This window comes from Belonocnema kinseyi, chromosome 6 (genome assembly GCF_010883055.1).
Source record: "Belonocnema kinseyi isolate 2016_QV_RU_SX_M_011 chromosome 6, B_treatae_v1, whole genome shotgun sequence".
Taxonomy (NCBI): domain Eukaryota; kingdom Metazoa; phylum Arthropoda; class Insecta; order Hymenoptera; family Cynipidae; genus Belonocnema; species Belonocnema kinseyi.
The window spans coordinates 20,239,419-20,257,310 of record NC_046662.1 but is presented as its reverse complement, the minus strand read 5'-3'; the positions used below and the strand labels follow the sequence as shown (position 1 = coordinate 20,257,310).

The following is a 17,892-nucleotide window of genomic DNA, read 5'->3' as shown; positions in this document are numbered from 1 at the left end:
TTTTTGTTTGGTTCGCAGATTTAGGGATCTCAGTCGACATCTAGGGATAAATAAGGTTCGAGTTGGGGATAAACCGTTCCGCCCATCTGGCAACACTGATGTGAACGATGTGAACAAGCCAGAAACTGTCATGGCGACATAAGTCAAAAAGCGGTGAAGTGTTAAAGACAGACAAGATAGTTTTGTCAAAGATTTGGTCTTGTGAAAACTAAAAGAAGAAAAATAGTCTTCAAAATGTGAATTTTACTCGCGAAAAGGATTGAAGAAGTAGAAAACTCGATTTGTTGAAACTATCTTCGTAATCATTTTCGCTGAAGAATCTTCATAAGCGACTTCAACCCGTAAGACAACCTCTCTCCTGAGTTTCGTTAGAATTTTAGCTAAACTTGTTAGCATCTTTCTTTTTTTCGTCCCACGAAATTAGTAGGGATGCTTTTCTAATTTTTTTCTGACGGTTAGGTAGGAATTGATTGTGTTAACGATGACAGATAACAATAAAAAGGAAGGCGAAACTTCTAGTGGAGAGGTTGTTAACGGGTTTCGGAGCTGCAGGGATCTCAGTGATATCGTTCCACTGTATACAGCGCGAAGCCTCTATTTAAAACCGGTCGCAAAAATTAACGTGTCCGTTAATCTCCCGCAGCTGAAGACCCCAGGTAAAATCCAATGAAATCGTAGTTTTATTACAATCGTATTACCTATTATATTTTCGTGGGCCTTTCGTGATATTTTTGTCTCCAATCTACAGGGTTTTGATTATGTTTTTGGGTTCAGAATGTCAATGATTTTGTTTTCGTGATCAAGTCGTGTCAGAATTTTACTATCGGATGTGTTTTTTATTGAAATTTAACATTTCGTGTAAGTTGTGTTTTATTGGATTGTAGGCAATTTTGAGGTTTCAAGTTCGAATTAGGATTTATTTTGAGAGGATCGGTTTTTCTGTTCTTCTTCCTTGTGGCTTAAATGGCAACAAATTTATGTTAAAAATTTGTAAAGTTGAAGTACCTACAATTTTTCTGTAACTTTTTCTAAATATTTCTTCAGATTGTCAACGTTTTTTTAAATCTAGGATTGCTACTGAACATAGACCTTTCACTTTTCCCATCTTTGGTATTTGAACATTTTCATGCCTGAAAACTATAAAATTAAAGGACTTCACACTATTTCCCATATTCCCCTCTTTTTCCTTTTTTTCAAAAATCCCTCTGATCTATTTTTAAAAAACTCCCCCCCCCCTCTCCAGTTTTTCTTTTCACTACGAACTGAATCAATAGAACTTGATAAGAAAAATTAAAATGCATAATTTCAAAATCTTTAATTATTTTTTTTTTTTAATTAAAAATGTTAAGCGTACATTTCACATTCAAAAAATGTTGAAATGCCGTTTGAAACAATTAACAGATTAAAAATTAGAATCGTTTAAAGCCGACAGTTTTGGATGAAAAAATTTGGGTTTGATCAAATTTAATATAAATTATAAAGCTCTTTAAAATTGACCTGCACATTGAAGGTTAACGAGTGATTAATAATAATAAAATTGATTTGAAAAGACGATTCGGAATCAATTCAACGTTAAGGAATTTCCAGATTTGAAAGTTTAAAATTTAAACCTATTCAAAAAGAAAGTCTTTAACAGATGTGAACGCCCGGCTGAAACTTTATAAACTAGTAATTAGAAAACAAATATTCAAAACTAAAAAAAAAAACTTTAAATGTTACAATTTTAATTGTTCTACTTGAAACTGTTTAATCTGTAAATATAATTCTTGAATTTTGATGTATAAATAAATATTGCAACACCTATTGTTAGAAAAAAAAATTGAGTACGTCGAAGAGGAGCTTAGAAGTTCTAAAAAGATTAAAAATTAATGTAAAATTTGAAATTATTTCAAATACTTTAAACGAAGTTTCTACGCATCCAGACAAAATCTTAAGAAAAATCATATTCATAAGATTCCCAGAAAAATTGAAAATAATGTTTAAATATATGTCTGGAATATTTTAAGGAAATATTTGTAATCTTGCAAGATTTTTTTAAAAATTTAGGAAAGATGAAAAAAATCAAATAATTAAAAAAGATTTAGAAGTTCTGAAAAAATGTTTAAAATAATTAAAAATTTGATAACATTTAAAATAGCATGTAGATTTTTCAAGATTTTAAAATAAAAATAATTCAAATGTAAGAAGTGTTTAGTTTATAAAAAATGTAATCGCTCAATTTTTAATGTTTCTAGAGTTCGATTTTTTTAATTTCATTCACCGTGAAAAATGTTTTCAAACCGGGAAATGACCATTGTTTTTTTTTTTAAATTCCTATTTTTGGGTTAAACATTCTACTATTCAATTGTTTTCTTGAAGATTAATTTTGTTTATTTTAAAATTCGAACATTCGATTGAAAATTCAATTATTTGGTTAACAAATCAACTCTTTTGTAGAAAATTCAACTATTTGGTTGACAATTAAATTATTTGTTTGTAAATTAGACTATTTAGTTAAAAATTCCATTATTTTGTTGAAAATGGAACTATTTTGAGGGAAAATAATATTTTATGTTGAAAATTCATTTTCTGTCATAAAAATTAAACTATGTAGGTAAAGAATTCAACTACTAAGTTAAATATAAACATTTTTGTTGAAGATTCTACTATTTTGTAGAAAATTTGTATTTTTGTTTTAAACTTCAACTATTTTATTCAAAATGAAACGTTTGGTTAAATGTTCTTGTTTGTTGGCTGAAAATTCAACTATTTAGTTAAAAATGAACTTTTTTATGAAACATTCTTATTTTTGTGTTAATAATGAATCTTTTTTCTTTTAAAATTGGACCAGTTGTTTAAAAATTTAATTATTTTAGTAGAAAATTCAACTGTTTTGTAGAATTTTTTTGTCTTGAAATTCTTTTTCTTTTTTTTTTTGTAAAAAACTAAACTTAGATTAAAAATTACCTTTTTTTGTTGAAAATTTAAATGGTTTAATGTAAAATTGTATTGATTTGTAGAAAATTAATTTTTTATGCTAAAACTATTTTGGTTAACAATTCAGCTGTTTTATTGGAAATTATTTTCTTTGTTTGTGTTGAAAATTCATATTTTTTATTTTTTTAACATTCTACTATTTTGTTGAAAAGTAAACTTTTTAGGTTGAAAATGGACTTTTTTTTTGAAATTTTATATTTTTTGGGTCGTTTTGCCGAAAATTAATTTTATTATTGAAATTGTTTTGTCTGGTAGAAAATTAATTTTATTACTGATCTAAAATTTAATTATCCTAATAGCAAATTCAACTATTTTAGTTGAAAACTATCTTTTTTGTTGAAAATCCATGATTGCGGATTAAAAATCAAATTATTTCGTGGTTGAAAATTTTACTATTTTTATGGATTATTTAATTATTTGTTTGAAAATTAAATTGTTTGACGAAAGTTATATTTTTGGGCTGTGAATTTAAGTGTTCCACTATTTGGTTACAACTTCATCTATTTTGCTGAAAATGAAATATATTTTGACTTGAAATCTTAGAATATAAAGCGTTTCAAATTTAATTCAATATAGCGCCTACGTTAGTTTTATTCCCCCACTATTCCTCTATTTTCATGAGAAACCACCCTTTTTCTCCTGTTTTGAGATTATTATGGACACCGAAGTCTTAATTGATCAATTATAATTCTTAATTACTCAATTTGTTTAATTTTTAATAATACTCCCAAAACTTTTCGGTTCTTATCACTGTTAAAATTTATTTCGTGAATTATTTAAAAATAATTAAAACCTTTTCGAAGTGTTTTGTTATTTCTAGTTGTTTTCTCGGTCTAATAAGACGATTTGAAGCCTTCGAGACTCAAAAAAGGCTGCCCTCTTTATGAAAAATATTGAATTCGTTTTTGAATATTTTTGACTTGTAATCATAATCCGCAGAGTACTTCTAATTCGAAGTAACTAAATTTCTCTAGACTGCTATTCATGCAAAATACACTGATCCGATTTTGCAGTAACTAAAATTTAAATTTGACAAAAAGAAAAAAATCGGGAAACCAGTATCGGTGCAACAGAAAAGACCAGAGGAAAATTCGATCTCTGATTAAGCCGAAATCTAATGTTTCAACACTCGAAGATTATCCGTTTCGTGAAAAGAAATCGAGGAGCCGGATCTTCCTCGTTAAATAATGACTTATTTAGTAGTAGCAGCAGGTTTCACAGCGAATTGCTACGATATAAACAGGAAACACAATATCAACATGGGAGGTAATGGAGAAGATACGCATGTTGATACGACCGGACGAGTTCGCATCCCTCAAAGTCGCCAAGAGCACCTTAGAGTTCATCAGACTGGAGGGCGACGTGAGGGACAAATGCAGACTTCAACGAATTATCGCGAGGCTGGATTCGCAGCGCTTGAACCTCGCTGGATTCTCCAATCATCTCAAAGTTCGAGCCGCCGAGGCGAAGGATGATTTTCCAACTAGGCATTCCTGGGATTCCTACTTTCGAGATGCCAAACATATGAATGAATTGAAACCCGGCGAGAGACCCGACACTCTTCACATTCAGGGTCTTCCTGTCAAGTGGTTCTGTGAAGAAGGAAGCGAGACTCCCGACGAGGCCTTGGTAGCTAAGATTTTTAAAAGGTGGGGAACACTTAGAAGAATCGATGTGCCTGCTGCTGATCCTTACAGATCGAAAATGAGACTCGGATCCAATATTAAAAAATTTAGTTTTGAAGAAGGAATATTCTTTGATGCTTATGTTCAGTATATTGAGTACATGGATTTTGTTAAAGCCATGGACACTTTAAGGGGCATGAAACTGATGAAGAAGGATGGACAAAACTACCTCACTGCTGCTCTGAAGGTACATTCTTTTTCTAACAATTTTATGTTTTAAGATTGATTTTTTTTTGTATCTCTTTAAAAATTAGTGGTTATATATTGGAAGTTGTTCGGTTTTAAGCAATTTAGTCATCACAGGTTGTCACCTATTCACCTATTTTGGACATTTTTCATTATTTTTAACCTTTTTCAATGTATAAAGTAAAATTTTATTTACAATTTTCATTTACAAACACTTTTGTGAATGTGTCGGTTTTCAGGCCTCACTGACCAGTTTATATATCTCCTATTGTATCATATATTAGTAAGGTATCTAAAGTACTCATATTTGCAAGATTTGGTCCCTGTGGTACCAAGAGTCAGGCATTTTGAAAAAAGGTTGAATCAGGGAATTTTTGTAACTAATAACTGCAAAAAAATATCAGGGCTGCCACAGAGTCACTGTCATCACTTTTTTTCTCAAATCACTTTTTAGTTATTTTTTAAAGATGAAGTCATTATAGTCAATTTTTCAAGATAAAGTCACATTAGTCACTTTTTAAAGAGTTTCCGTTTTTGTTTAAACAAATTTACGAAAAAAATTATTTTATTTTCGTTTCTCTTGCATAATTTCAGGCTCATTTAAGGCTCCTGAAATATCATCAACCGAAAGTCGTGCAATGCAGTTTCTGTGCTGAAATAGAATTGCATTATTTTTGATTAGCAACATTTACAATCAATTGCTATTCGTTTATAAACCTAAAAAGTCTTTATTTTTTTACACGTTTTTGGCATAAATTATGTTTAATCGAACATGGAAAAGTTAGCAAGAATTTTCTAAGTAATGTTATTTTTTTAGCAAGTCTTGTTTGTTTAAAAAAGTGTGCTTCGTTTACAATTTGCGAGATGGTATATTTTTTTGCCATTTATATTACCTAGAAAATTTTGTCGTCCAGACATTCTACAATTGCCGACAACCTATCCTATTCTTTTTAGCGAAACAGTCTCAGAGTGCATTCTTGTAGAAGAATCAATAATTTTTTTAATGAAAATAGTCACCAAAGTATCCCACAGGTAGTTCCAGGTTATTTGCCTCACGAAATATATCTAAATATATAAACACTATTTTTTACCAAAGATAAAGGAGTCCAAAATTTGGGACTACGGGTCTAAATGATGAAATTATGGGTTAATCACTATTCAATTCAGGTCTATATCCATTTCTGGATTGTCTTTAATTATTTTGAAATATCAGGGTATTATCAAAGATTCCGAGAAATTTGTAATAGAATTTAATGATTTGAAAGGATATTAAAGATTTTAGGGTATTTTAAAAAATTCTAAGGAATTTTTAAGATCTTTTACAAGTTTCCGGGGATTTCAAAAGATTTCAAAGGATTTAAAATATTTTAGGGAATTTAAAAAGATTCCAAGGATTTACACAATTATTTTTATTAATTTGAAGGGATTTCTAAAAGCTTGAAACATTTCAGGATAAAGAATTCTCTAGAATTTTGGAAGATATGGAAAGGTTTTACAGGACATAGAGTACCAGCAAAAAATATGAATTCATCTGTTTTTTGTTAGATACATAAGTTCTCATAATTTTTATAATGTACGAGATACAAATTTTTCCACAAAGTTATACGAAAGCTGTTAAAGTTCTGCGTAATATAAGCCCAAGGTAGTGATAACATTTGTTAATGCCCTTAGGTTCATATTAAAGTTAAATTTCCATAGAACTTCATGAATGTATGAAGAGAACTCTGCAAATTTTTCCCCTAATTTCGCCAAAGGTTGAAGTTGGTACAGAAAAGTTTTAAAATTTCAATAACGTATAATTATTTATAGGAAAATATTTCAATTCAGTCTATTATATTTTAATATGTTTTTGTAGAATATATAGGAATATTAGTTTCTACATTTGTTAAATTCATTTTTTAGTTTTCTCTTTATTTCAAAATGTTCAACTTTTCTCATAGAATGGAAAAATCACTTTATCTTGGGCTTATTTTACGCAAAATTTTGTATCGCTTTCGTATTATTTTGTGAAAAAAAATTTATCTCGTAGATTATAAAAATTATGAGAACTTATGAATATCACAAAAAACAGGTGTATTCCTATTTTTGAACTGTACTGTATTATGCTTTAAGATATTTTAAAAGATTTCACTGGATTTTATAAGATTTCCGAGGATGTCAATGATTAAAATGAAAAAAATGTTAATGATTGTAACGGTTTGTTAACCCTTAAACGGCCAAAACGCCACTACCGGTACACTGCTTTTCAACGGCCAATAACTAAGACTATTCGACACTAGAAAAAATTGAGACACATATTTTTATTGCTTAAGATCTCCTCTTTCCGACGGTGCCAATGAAATTCCTCAAAAAATTTATTTATCATCCCAAAATGCAGTTTAAATTTAAAAAAAACGTGATTTTTCGTGCCTATTTTTTTTTGTGAACCATTTTCCAAAGCTTTTCGAGTCTGTAATTAACCTGGAATCTCACTAACCGATGGAATAAATGTCTAAACTTTAAGAATCCATGGTTCAAAGATCGATTTTTCTTTTTAGTATTTTCAAAATGGCGTCTTAATGGCAAAATTTTTGTGAAAACATTCATGAATTTTTTGCGATAAACGATGCGCTTTTCGGAAAAATCATCAAGAATAAAAAGTTCTTGTAATCAGCCAAGGAATACGCCTGAATTTTGCTCAAAACGCTCCGGAAAAATTCAGGCGTATTCCTCGGCTGATTACAAGAACTTTTTATTCTTGACAAATTTTCCGAAAAGCGCATCGTTTATTGTAAAAAAATTCATGAATGTTTTCAGGAAAATTTTGCCATTAAGACGCCATTTTGAAAATACTAAAACGAAAAATCGATCTTTGAACCATGGATTCTCAAAGTTTAGACATTTATTCTACCGATTAGTGAGATTCCAGGTTAATTACAGGCTCGAAAAGCTTTGGAAAATGGTTCACAAGAAAAAAATAGGCACGAAAAATCACGTTTTTTTTTTTGTTTAAACTGCATTTTGGGATAATAAATAAATTTTTTGAGGAATTTCATTGGCACCGTCGGAAAGAGATCTTAAGCAATAAAAATATACGTGTCTCAATTTTTTCTAGTGTCGAATAGTCTTAGTTATTGGCCGTTGAAAAGCAGTGTACCGGTAGTGGCGTTTTGGCCGTTTAAGGGTTAAAGATCTCAAGGTATTTGTATACATTTTCCAGGATTTCTGGAAATATCAGATTTTATAGAGTGTTGCGAGATTTTACAATATTTAAATGGAATTTAAGGAATTAACTCACGAGAAGTGAGATATATCGTAGGTTTTCAAATATTTGAAGAGAATTGAAATTATTTTTGGAATATATACTGAATTCTTATTAATTTATCCTGAATTCTTTTAATTCTTTGAATTTGTTTTTTAATTTACTTGAATTCTTCTAAATTGACTCTTTTCTACCTTTTAATGGATTTATTTTTAAAAAAATTTTATTTTATTGATTCTAAGGATCGATTGTTAATATGATCAAAGGATTTGAATTATTGTAAGGTATTTTTTCAAATATCTTGGAAATTTCAAGAGCTATAACATTTTTTGAAGGATTTCGAAAGATTTTCAAGGATTCGATATATTTTAGGTTATTTTAAAAGATTACAAGTATTTTTCAATTGATTTCAGTAAATCAATGGGATGATTGTAAAGGATTTGAAATATTTTAAGGTATTTCAAAAGATTTTCAGGAATTTTAAAGAGCTTTAAACAATTACAAGAACTTTCCAAGCGTTTTAATAATTTTAAGGGATTTAAGAAAATTTGCATGTGGTTTTAAAAAAATTGCTTAGAATTTCGGAATATATGGACGGATTTTACAGGATCTATACAGTTTTAAGATATTTTAGAAGCTTCTAAGGGTTTTTATAACATTTTTCAATATATTTTTTTCGTATTTGTGGAAATATCAAATTTCGCAGTGTTTCAAAGATTTCACGAGATTTAAAAGTATTTTTTGCAATTCATTGGGAATTCGCCCTGAATTATTTTAAATCCTTTTGAATTTTTCTAAATTCATTTAGCTTTAGTTCTTCTAAACGCATTTCAAACTTCCACATTTTAATAATTTTTTTCATTTTTTTGAATTGTTTTCGATTCATTTAATTGCTTTTTAAATTCAGCTTGATTTTTTTATGAATTTCATGCAATCGTTCCCATTTCTCTTAAATTCCTCTAAATTAATTCTAATGTTATGGAAATCAATGGCATTTTGTTGATAAAAAAAATTTCAATGAATTTTAATTCTCTGGAATTTAACTTGAGTTATTTTGAAGTCATGAATTTATCCTAAGTTTGTTACATTCAGAAATACAATTTTAACCAGTATTATTCTCATTTAAATAAAAAATTCAGTAACTAACCTAGATAGAGAAAAGCTTCAACAGATATTTTTAGGTCTTTTTAAAGGTTTACACCATTAGTTTTAGGAGTTAAAATACTCATACATTTTTAAAAATAGAATATATACAAAACTAAATTTCCGCTGGATTCAGGTAAATTTTTTCTTATTTTATACCTAATAATGAAGAAAATCTCTCTTTTGCCCCTTTTAATGAGAATATGTACTTTGGTGACTGCTAATTGAAATTCAAAATTTAAATCAAAACGCCTAAATTTATAATAGTTCAAAATAAATAATATTTAAACTTAAAATTGTCATCAGGTCAGGGATTTTTTTCGAGCTTGCTCAAATTTAAATAAAAAATTGTAATATTACATTAAATGACTATGTTCTTTCATTTTTTTAAATAAATTTATAGTACTATTTAAATAAAACTTTCTTCCTCTTTTTCACTAATCTCAAAAAAATATATTTCATAGAAAATATTAATATGTTAAATATGTACTGTATTTTAAGTATGTATGAAAAAATTGAGTAATTCCTCAATCTCAAGAACTTTAGCAAAAAAAATTGGATTAATTATGTTTTTAGTATTATTCATTCCATTCTCACCACAAAATTCATAAAAACTTGTACATTAAAAAAAACTTATGCTTTAATAAAGTTACTTTCATAAATTAAAGAAGAGGGAATTTTTGAGCGCGTACTCAATTTTTAAAAATTGCGATATAAAATTGAATAACAGTAATTATTCATTTCTAAATTGAAATTAACTGAAAATTTCACTGTTGCATAATGTGTTGAAAATGGATCGTTCTTTAGTTTCAAATTCAAGTATCTGATTCAAAATATGTGTATTTTGTTAAAATTTCGTTCTTCTTGGTAGAAAATTAATCTTCTTGGTTGAAAATTCGTATTTTTGTGTGGAATTCAAGTGGAAAATTTAAACTGTCGATAAAAGGTGAATTTTTTATTAAACCTTCATAATTTTAATTGAAAATTCCTCTCTTTGGTTAAAAAATGATCTATTTTGTTAAAAATTCGTCTTTTCTTTAGCTGAAAATCAATCTTTTTTTACTAAAAATGTAGCTACTATTCCAGTTGAATATGCATCCTTTTAGATAAAAATTCATCTCGTTGAAAATGTTTCAACTATTTTAGTTGAAGATTCAATATTTTAGTTAAAAATTCATCACTTTCTCTGAAAATGTAACTCTATGTTTGAAAATTATTATTTTTTTTTTATCTAAAAATGTAATTATTACAGTTAAATATTCTGTCATTTCGAATTAAAATTCATCTCTTTTGTTGAACATTACATTTTCAATTGAAAATTCAACTATTTGGTAGAAATTAATTTCCTTTTTTTAAAAATTCAGCTATCAAAATTCAACTATTTCACTTAAAAATTTATCGTTTTCGTTGAAAATTAATTTTTGTTCAAAATTCGACTATTGCACTTAAAGATTGATCATTTTAGTTGAAAAATGATCAGTTTGGTTAGAAATGAGTCTTTCTTTATAAAAAATTAATATTCTTCCTTCGAAATTCATTTTTTTGGTTGAAATAATTTTTTTTTTGAAAATTGATTTTTAGACCTGAACAGTTGAATAATTCTTTTTTGTTTGGCAACTGTTTAATAACAAAACATCTATCTTGTTGCAAATGCAATATTCTTACTTGAAAAGTTAGGAATTGGCAGCGGTTTAAATTGAATTTAATATAAAACTCACATTAATTCACCAACGTTTGCACTGAATATTATTTAATTATTTAATTAATCGATGGTGCGAATATATTTAACAATATCTTGTATTGTAGTTTTTCATAGATTTCTAAATGAAACATATTAATGAAATCCCTAGAAACTGAATAAAAATGATAATAAATTTGCGAAACACCTAGTTGTTTGACTTTATATATAAATGTACCATTTCTGCGCATTTAGATATTTATAAGTACTGATAAAACAGTATTTATAATAAACTCGCATAACTGTTGTATACGTATTCTTATATTTTTTGTGAATTTTTCGATTTTTTAATATATTTAGTTGATATCTTCAGTTAATAAATTTAGCTTTGATACTGAATACTATTAGTAGTATTAAGAAAAATTATACCAGGTACAATCTTGAAATTGTCAGGAAATTTTCTTGCAGAATCAAATATAATATTCAAAAATAATAAAATAAATAAATGAGCGATAAATCATTATCAGAAATTGTACTAAAAAATACTGTTTAAATTATTTTTATAATAAAATTAAAATAAAACTTAAAATTACAATTACACGAATAATTAAGGGTTTTTTTTCTTTTCTTTGAATGAAAATACGAGATAATTATATTTGTATTTATTTTTTACATAATGTGTAGAACCAAATTTGTAAACGATCTAACCGTATTATTTTTTCGAATTCAATTTTTTAATTTTCGATCGCAGCGCTTCCGCGGAATAGAGAAACAGTTAAAAGAAAATCTAATATACATAGAAGTCCATGGATACAAAATATGTGTTGATACAACGTTATTTCAGCCGAGGCTTCAATATTGAAGGATTGATGTAACTTGTAATAATTGAGCATAATAGGATTAAACATGATTTTGTCCCGAATTCTCCATAGGTTGATTTCGACAAAACGAAGCACATGAGCGATGCCTCTGTATCGCAGAGAGAATTCGAGAGAAAACGACTTATAGCCCAGGAGAATTTAGCCGCAGAGAAGCAACGCAGAAAAGAAGAAGCTGATGCTAAAAAAAGAGAAGAACAAAAGTGCGTTTAAGTAAAAATTTGTGTTCATTTTTCAAAAAGAGTTTTCTTGATCGATTAATTTTCTTATACGTCTTTTGAATTTTACAGAAAAAAGGAGGAGTTTGAGACAACTGCGAAAGAAAGCAGACGGAGAAAGAGGGAAGAGAAACGTAAACGAAAAGCTTTAACAGTGTTTCGAAAGCAGGAAGAGGACAAAGTTTCTATGAAAATAGCCAGGGAGGAAAAGAAGTTAATCAAGGCACAGAGGCAACTCGAAAGTATACGATTACTCGATGAATTATTCGATAGAATAAAAGTAAGAACATTTTTCTTTATTTTTCACATTGTTTTGTGTTTTTTTTTGCAAGGGCGATTATTTATTATTTTTGGATTTTAGACAAAAATAGAGAGGAAGGAGATCGACATCAAGAAGGAAAATCCAAAGGAAGGAGAAAGATTGAGTGCAGAAAAGTCGGATGGTTCGAAGGAGAAGAAAGAGAAGAAAGAAAAGAAGGCGAAGAGAAAGAAAAACAAAAAGGAGAAGAAAAAAAGAGTAGGTTTTTTTTTACTATTGAGATTAAGGAAAAGCTTTGCTTATTGAATATCTACGTTGGTTTTTAAACATTTATTTATTATACTTTCAGAAAAAAAAGAAAGGATCTGGTAGCTCTTCTGATTCGGATTCAGAGAAAAAGAGGAAGAAGATTAAAAGCGTGCTGAGTAGAAACGTTTCTCAGGAAGTAGCAGCAGGTGAGATCGTTATTTCTGTTTTAATTATTTGCTGCATTTTTTCAAGATTTCAGACTTCACTCTCTTTTCCCCTTTTAAAAAATTTATCTTTTCCCTTGTTTTCAAAGAACTCCCCCTCCCCTTTTTTTAAATGTAAACTAAATTAATAGAAACAAATGAGAAAATTCGAATATTTTGGTACAAAACTCAAATAATTGGTTGAAAATAACCATTTTTTATTGAAAATTGATCTTTTGTTGACAAATTTAAGTTTGTGATAAAAAAATAAAAGGTTGTGTGGTTAAAATATCAACTGTTTCGTTGTTTTTTGGCGTTGGGAATTCATCTTACTTGGTTGAAAATTCAACTACTTGAAGAGTTGAATTACTCTTTAAAAGTTTATTTAAAAACATTGAAGCTTGATTTTTTTGGTTGAAAAATTTAACTATTTTGCTGGAAATTCGTGTTTTTGTTTAAAATTTATTTTTCTTAATGAAAAATATAGTTATTCCATTTGGGATTTGAAATTTATCTTTTTAGTTAAAGATTACATTATTTGGTTAAAACTTCATTAATTTTGACGAAAATGCAATATATTTCAATTTGAAAGCTTAGGAACTAAACTAAGTTTAAAAATTGAATCAAGTGTGGCAATTACATTCATTTTACTTAAGAATTATAGATTCCGCCTATACCCTATTTTCGTGAAAAAAAAACCATAATTCCTCTTTTTTGAGAGCATTTTGTGCTGCGAAGTCTGAGATTTGACAATTTAAGGTTAAAACTCAAGAAATTAAATTCAGAATAAAACAAAATTTACATTTTTTCAACGTCCAACACTTAATTAAAAAAGTGTCTGGAAATTTTCTGTAATTTTTGTTAAGTTACCTTAAATTACGGGCAAAGTTACTGGCAATTTTGTAATTAAACTTTCGGATTGCTTCGGGCGAAACTCGAAATAATCTTGACCCGACCAGTCAGGTTCGAATTTTCTTAAATTTTACATATCCCTTTAAAAAACTAAGAATCTAACGATTAAATTTTGTCAACACGGTCAATACACCCTTGACTGTCTGCATTCAAGTTTAGAAAAAAAAAGATAAAAGAGGAAAGAAAAAGAGGTCAACTTAACAGTATTCTTTCTTCTCGTCTTTTATTTTTTCTTATTTAAATCAAAATAAAAAAAAATTTACAAAAATCTACATATAATGAAACCAGGATGAAGACATTTGTAAGTTTGCTGTCCAAATTTAATCGTTAGATTCTTTTTTTTTTAATTTCCAAGAATTTCGTAGTTTAAACCTCTGAAATCTTCATCAGATCGTTTGATTTTTTCCAAAAATCTACCTGAAATCTTTGTGAAATAATTAATATCTTTGTGAAATCTTCATAGTCTCCGAAATCTTTGCCAAATATTTGAAATCTTTGGAAAATCATTGAAATCTTTGTCGAATATTTGAAATATTTGCGAATTGTTGAAATCCTTGAGAAATCATTGAAGTCTGCGAAATCTTTTAAATCTATCCGAAATATTTGATAATATTTGCGAAATGATTGAAATCTTTGGAAAATGGTTTAAATCTGTGTGAAATCTTTTAAATCTATATCCGAAATCTTGATGAAATATCTGAAATCTTCGGGAAATCATTCAAATCTACATAAAATATTTTAAAACGTTTTTAAATGGTTGAAATTTTTTAAATATATCCGAAATATTTCAAATATTTGATCATATTTTTGAATTTGCGAAATATTTCAAATATTTTGTAAATATTTAAGATATTTTTGAAATGATTGACATTTTTTTAATTTATCCGAAATATTTGAAATCTTGGAGAAATCATTCAAATCTTTGTGATGAAATACTTTTGAAACATTTGTGAAATCATTGATATCCTTTTATAACATTGTTGAAGTATTTGGTATATTTTGGAAATTGTTGAAATTTTTTCGAAATATTTCAGATCTTTGTAGAAAATCATTGAAATCTTCGTGAAATATTTGATAATATTCGTGAAATTCTTTAAATCATTGCGAAATATTTTTAATCTTTGGGAAACCGTTGTGAAATCTGTAAAATAATTGGGAAATCTTTGTAAAATCTTTTAAATCTTTCAGACATTTTTTCACTCTTTAGGAAATCATTCTAATCTTTGGAAATCTTTCTGAAATCTTTGCGAAATATTTGGTAATATTTATGAAATTATTACAATGTTTGCAAATCATCAATAACTTTGTTAAATCTTTTTAATTTATGCAAAATCTTTCCGAAACATTTGAAATCTTTCTGAAATCTTTAAAGTTTTTGAAATATTTGCTCATATTTGTGAAATTATTGAAATCTCTGGAATTTTAAAAATATTCCCAAAATCTTTGCGAAATATTTGGTAATATTTATGAAATTATTGCAATGTTTGCAAATCATCAATAACTTTGTTAAATCTTTTTAATTTATGCAAAATCTTTCCGAAACATTTGAAATCTTTCTGAAATCTTTAAAGTTTTTGAAATATTTGCTCATATTTGTGAAATTATTGAAATCTCTGGAATTTAAAAAATATTCCCAAAATCTTTGCGAAATATTTGAAAACTTTGATATCCTGGGGAAATCATTGTCATTTTTCTGAAATCTTTGGAAATCTATGCAAATTATTTGATATACTTGTGAAATTATTGAAATTGTTTCGTAATTACTGAAATATTTGAAATATATTGGAAATTTTTATGAAGTAATTGAAGTCTTTGTGAGATCCTTTAAATCTATCCGAAATCTTTGAATTATTTCTGAAATCTTTGAGAAATAATTGAAATCTTCGTAAAATATTTCTGAAGTCTTTCGAAATCTGCGAAGTATTACAAGTATTTGGTAATATTTGTGACTTTATTGCAATCTTTGGGAAATTATTGAAGTATTAGTAAAATCTTCTAAATTTATCCGCAATATTTCAAAACTTTGAAATGTTTAAGAAATCATGGAAATCTTTAGAAATATTTTTTAAACATTTGGTAATATTTGTGAAATTATTGAAATCTTTGGCAATATCTCTGCCAAAAATCTCCTGTCTATTCTGCTGCCCCACCTAAAGAAAAAAAGATCCGCCGCTTCTGGAAGATTGAGCTAAAAAATAAATTCAATTGGTATTCCAGGACCTCCACTAGATCCATCGATGTCTTATCCACCAATGTATCCCCGGTTTCCGCAACCTTGGTACTATGACCCAGCACTTCCGATGATTTATCCTCCAATGGGTCGAGGAGGCCGAGGCGGTCGTTATGGACGCAACCGGGGCAGGGGAAACTTCCAAGGGAGGCAAATGAACAACCGATCGATGCGAGGTTTCAATCCACACTTGTACAATGAGCAATATTACAAGTACTTTGCGAATCTCGCCGGTCAGGATTATCAGTCTTTCGAGAGCGATTACGAGCGAAGCCCGCCGAATAATCGCAGTCGTAGGCGATCCATTTCGAGATCAAGATCGAGGTCGAGATCGAGGTCCAGGTCGAGACGGAGGAGAAGACACAGTGGCAGTAGGAGCAAAAGCAGGAGCAGAAGTAGAAGTAGGAGTCATTCGAGAAGAAGGGACAGGACACGTTCGAGGTCAAGGTCGAGATCAAGATCTAAATCGAGATCGAGGGCGAGGTCAAAGTCGAGATCGAGAGCTAAATCAAATTCGAGATCGAGGTCGAGGACAAAATCGAAATCACGATCGCGCAGATCGAGAAGAACGCACTCACGTTCTCGATCTCGATCTCGAAGGAGTTCAAGGTCAAAGCGTAAACGCAGAAGATCGGAGTCTCGGGTGAAAGTAACGAGGGCGAAATCTCGAACTACTTCGCCTAGAGGACGATCGAGGAGTAGCACTTGGTCTCTTCCTAAATCGCCGAGACAGAGGAGCTGCTCTTGGTCGAAAGAAGCTGACGCTGCGGATACGGGAAAGAAAGACAACGTGACGACTGAGAGGAGAGATGGTGCTAAGGAGGTGGGCAATAGAGAAGGAAATAACAAGGAGAGGAGGGATAAGGCAATCAGCAAACGAGACGAGAGTAAAAGAGAAAGCAGCAGGTCGGAAAGCACAAAGAGAAGGAGCAAGGACGAGGTTCGAACAGAAACTTCCGCTTCGTGAACCTCAACTTAATTCCAAAAGAGGAATGACAGTAATTGTGATAAGATTGATTATTTGAGACTATTTCGCGATTGTAGGCTAAGGACTCGTTTCTGTACAGATTTATTCGGAAGATTATCAATATTACAGGGATTTCGTAAACAGCCTGTCTTCCTTTCTTTGCCTAGTCATCGAAACAAAATTCATCGAACAAATTCTCATTTTGTCTTCAGTTTCTTTTTGTTTTTCACTTGACTTATTTATACTTTTGTAAATCTCATTCTCCTTGGATACTTAAATTGAAAGCCGTTACAAACACAAATTGCATGATGTATAATGACTTACATTTTAAGAAGTTTTGTATTCAAGATTGTAACTATATGTAAAATCGTTAGGAGAGGAAGATAGTTATTTTTGGAAGAAATATGTAGATCAAGCAATGATTTTCTTCGTGCAAATATTTAAACAAGCTTTGCAGGTGCGAATTTGGTGAATGTACCTATTGTAGAAAGAGTATTAAGGCTTCAAATACATTTCATGCTTTAATTATACTCATTGGTGGTATTTATTTGTAGTTTAGTTTGCTTTAAGTTTGAATTTTAGGTAATTCGAGGGTGTCTTACTTTACCTGGAAAACTTGGATTTGACAGAGAATTTTTAAATACTTGGAAAAGTCAGGAAATTGAAAAAAAATTGCAATATACAATTGAATATAAAAGATTCTTCATTTTGTATAAGTAAGTTTATATTACTGTATTATGTATTTAACTATTTTGTTGAAAATATGTTGTTTTTTTTTTTGGATTAAAATCAATTTTTTAACTGAAAATTTAACTATTCAATTTTTGGTTAAAAAATATCTTTTTTACCTGGAATTTCACTTATATTGTAGAAAATTCATCGTTTTTTGTAGAAAACTAACCTTGGCTAACAAATTATTTGTTGTAGTTGAAAATTCGTCTGTTTCGGTAGAAAGTAATCTTCTTGATTCAAAATTTATCTTTTTGGTTGAAATTTGAAATTTCATCTTTTCACTAGAAAATGTAAGTTATTAAGTAAAATATTCATCATTTTAGTTAAAAATGTAT

At 28.8% G+C, this 17,892-nt stretch overlaps 1 protein-coding gene across 11 annotated transcripts; it reads left to right on the top strand.

Moving 5' to 3' along the window:
• Window positions 1-97: 97 nt before the first annotated feature.
• On the top strand, window positions 98-17,341 carry LOC117174607 (A-kinase anchor protein 17A). Of its 11 annotated transcripts, none has more exons than XM_033363842.1 (8): window positions 98-341; window positions 464-656; window positions 4,220-4,848; window positions 11,842-11,990; window positions 12,078-12,285; window positions 12,367-12,522; window positions 12,614-12,719; window positions 15,846-17,341. In XM_033363842.1, exons 2-8 carry the CDS (start codon window positions 482-484, stop codon window positions 16,823-16,825), a joined length of 2,403 nt encoding a protein of 800 aa, XP_033219733.1. In that variant the 5' UTR covers window positions 98-341; window positions 464-481; the 3' UTR covers window positions 16,826-17,341. The 11 variants fall into 11 exon arrangements, with proteins under 11 accessions (XP_033219733.1, XP_033219731.1, XP_033219732.1 ...); XM_033363840.1 differs by having other exon boundaries at window positions 460-656; XM_033363841.1 differs by having other exon boundaries at window positions 98-388; window positions 460-656.
• Window positions 17,342-17,892: the final 551 nt, after the last annotated feature.

Excerpts from the sequence above, each read along its gene's own strand:
- LOC117174607 (XM_033363842.1), top strand. The coding sequence starts at position 482 with ATGACAGATAACAATAAAAAGGAAGGCGAAACTTCTAGTGGAGAGGTT. Across the intron at positions 657-4,219 it reads CCCGCAGCTGAAGACCCCAG|GAAACACAATATCAACATGG; the intron begins GTAAAATCCAAT and ends CGATATAAACAG. Across the intron at positions 12,720-15,845 it reads TTCTCAGGAAGTAGCAGCAG|GACCTCCACTAGATCCATCG; the intron begins GTGAGATCGTTA and ends TTGGTATTCCAG.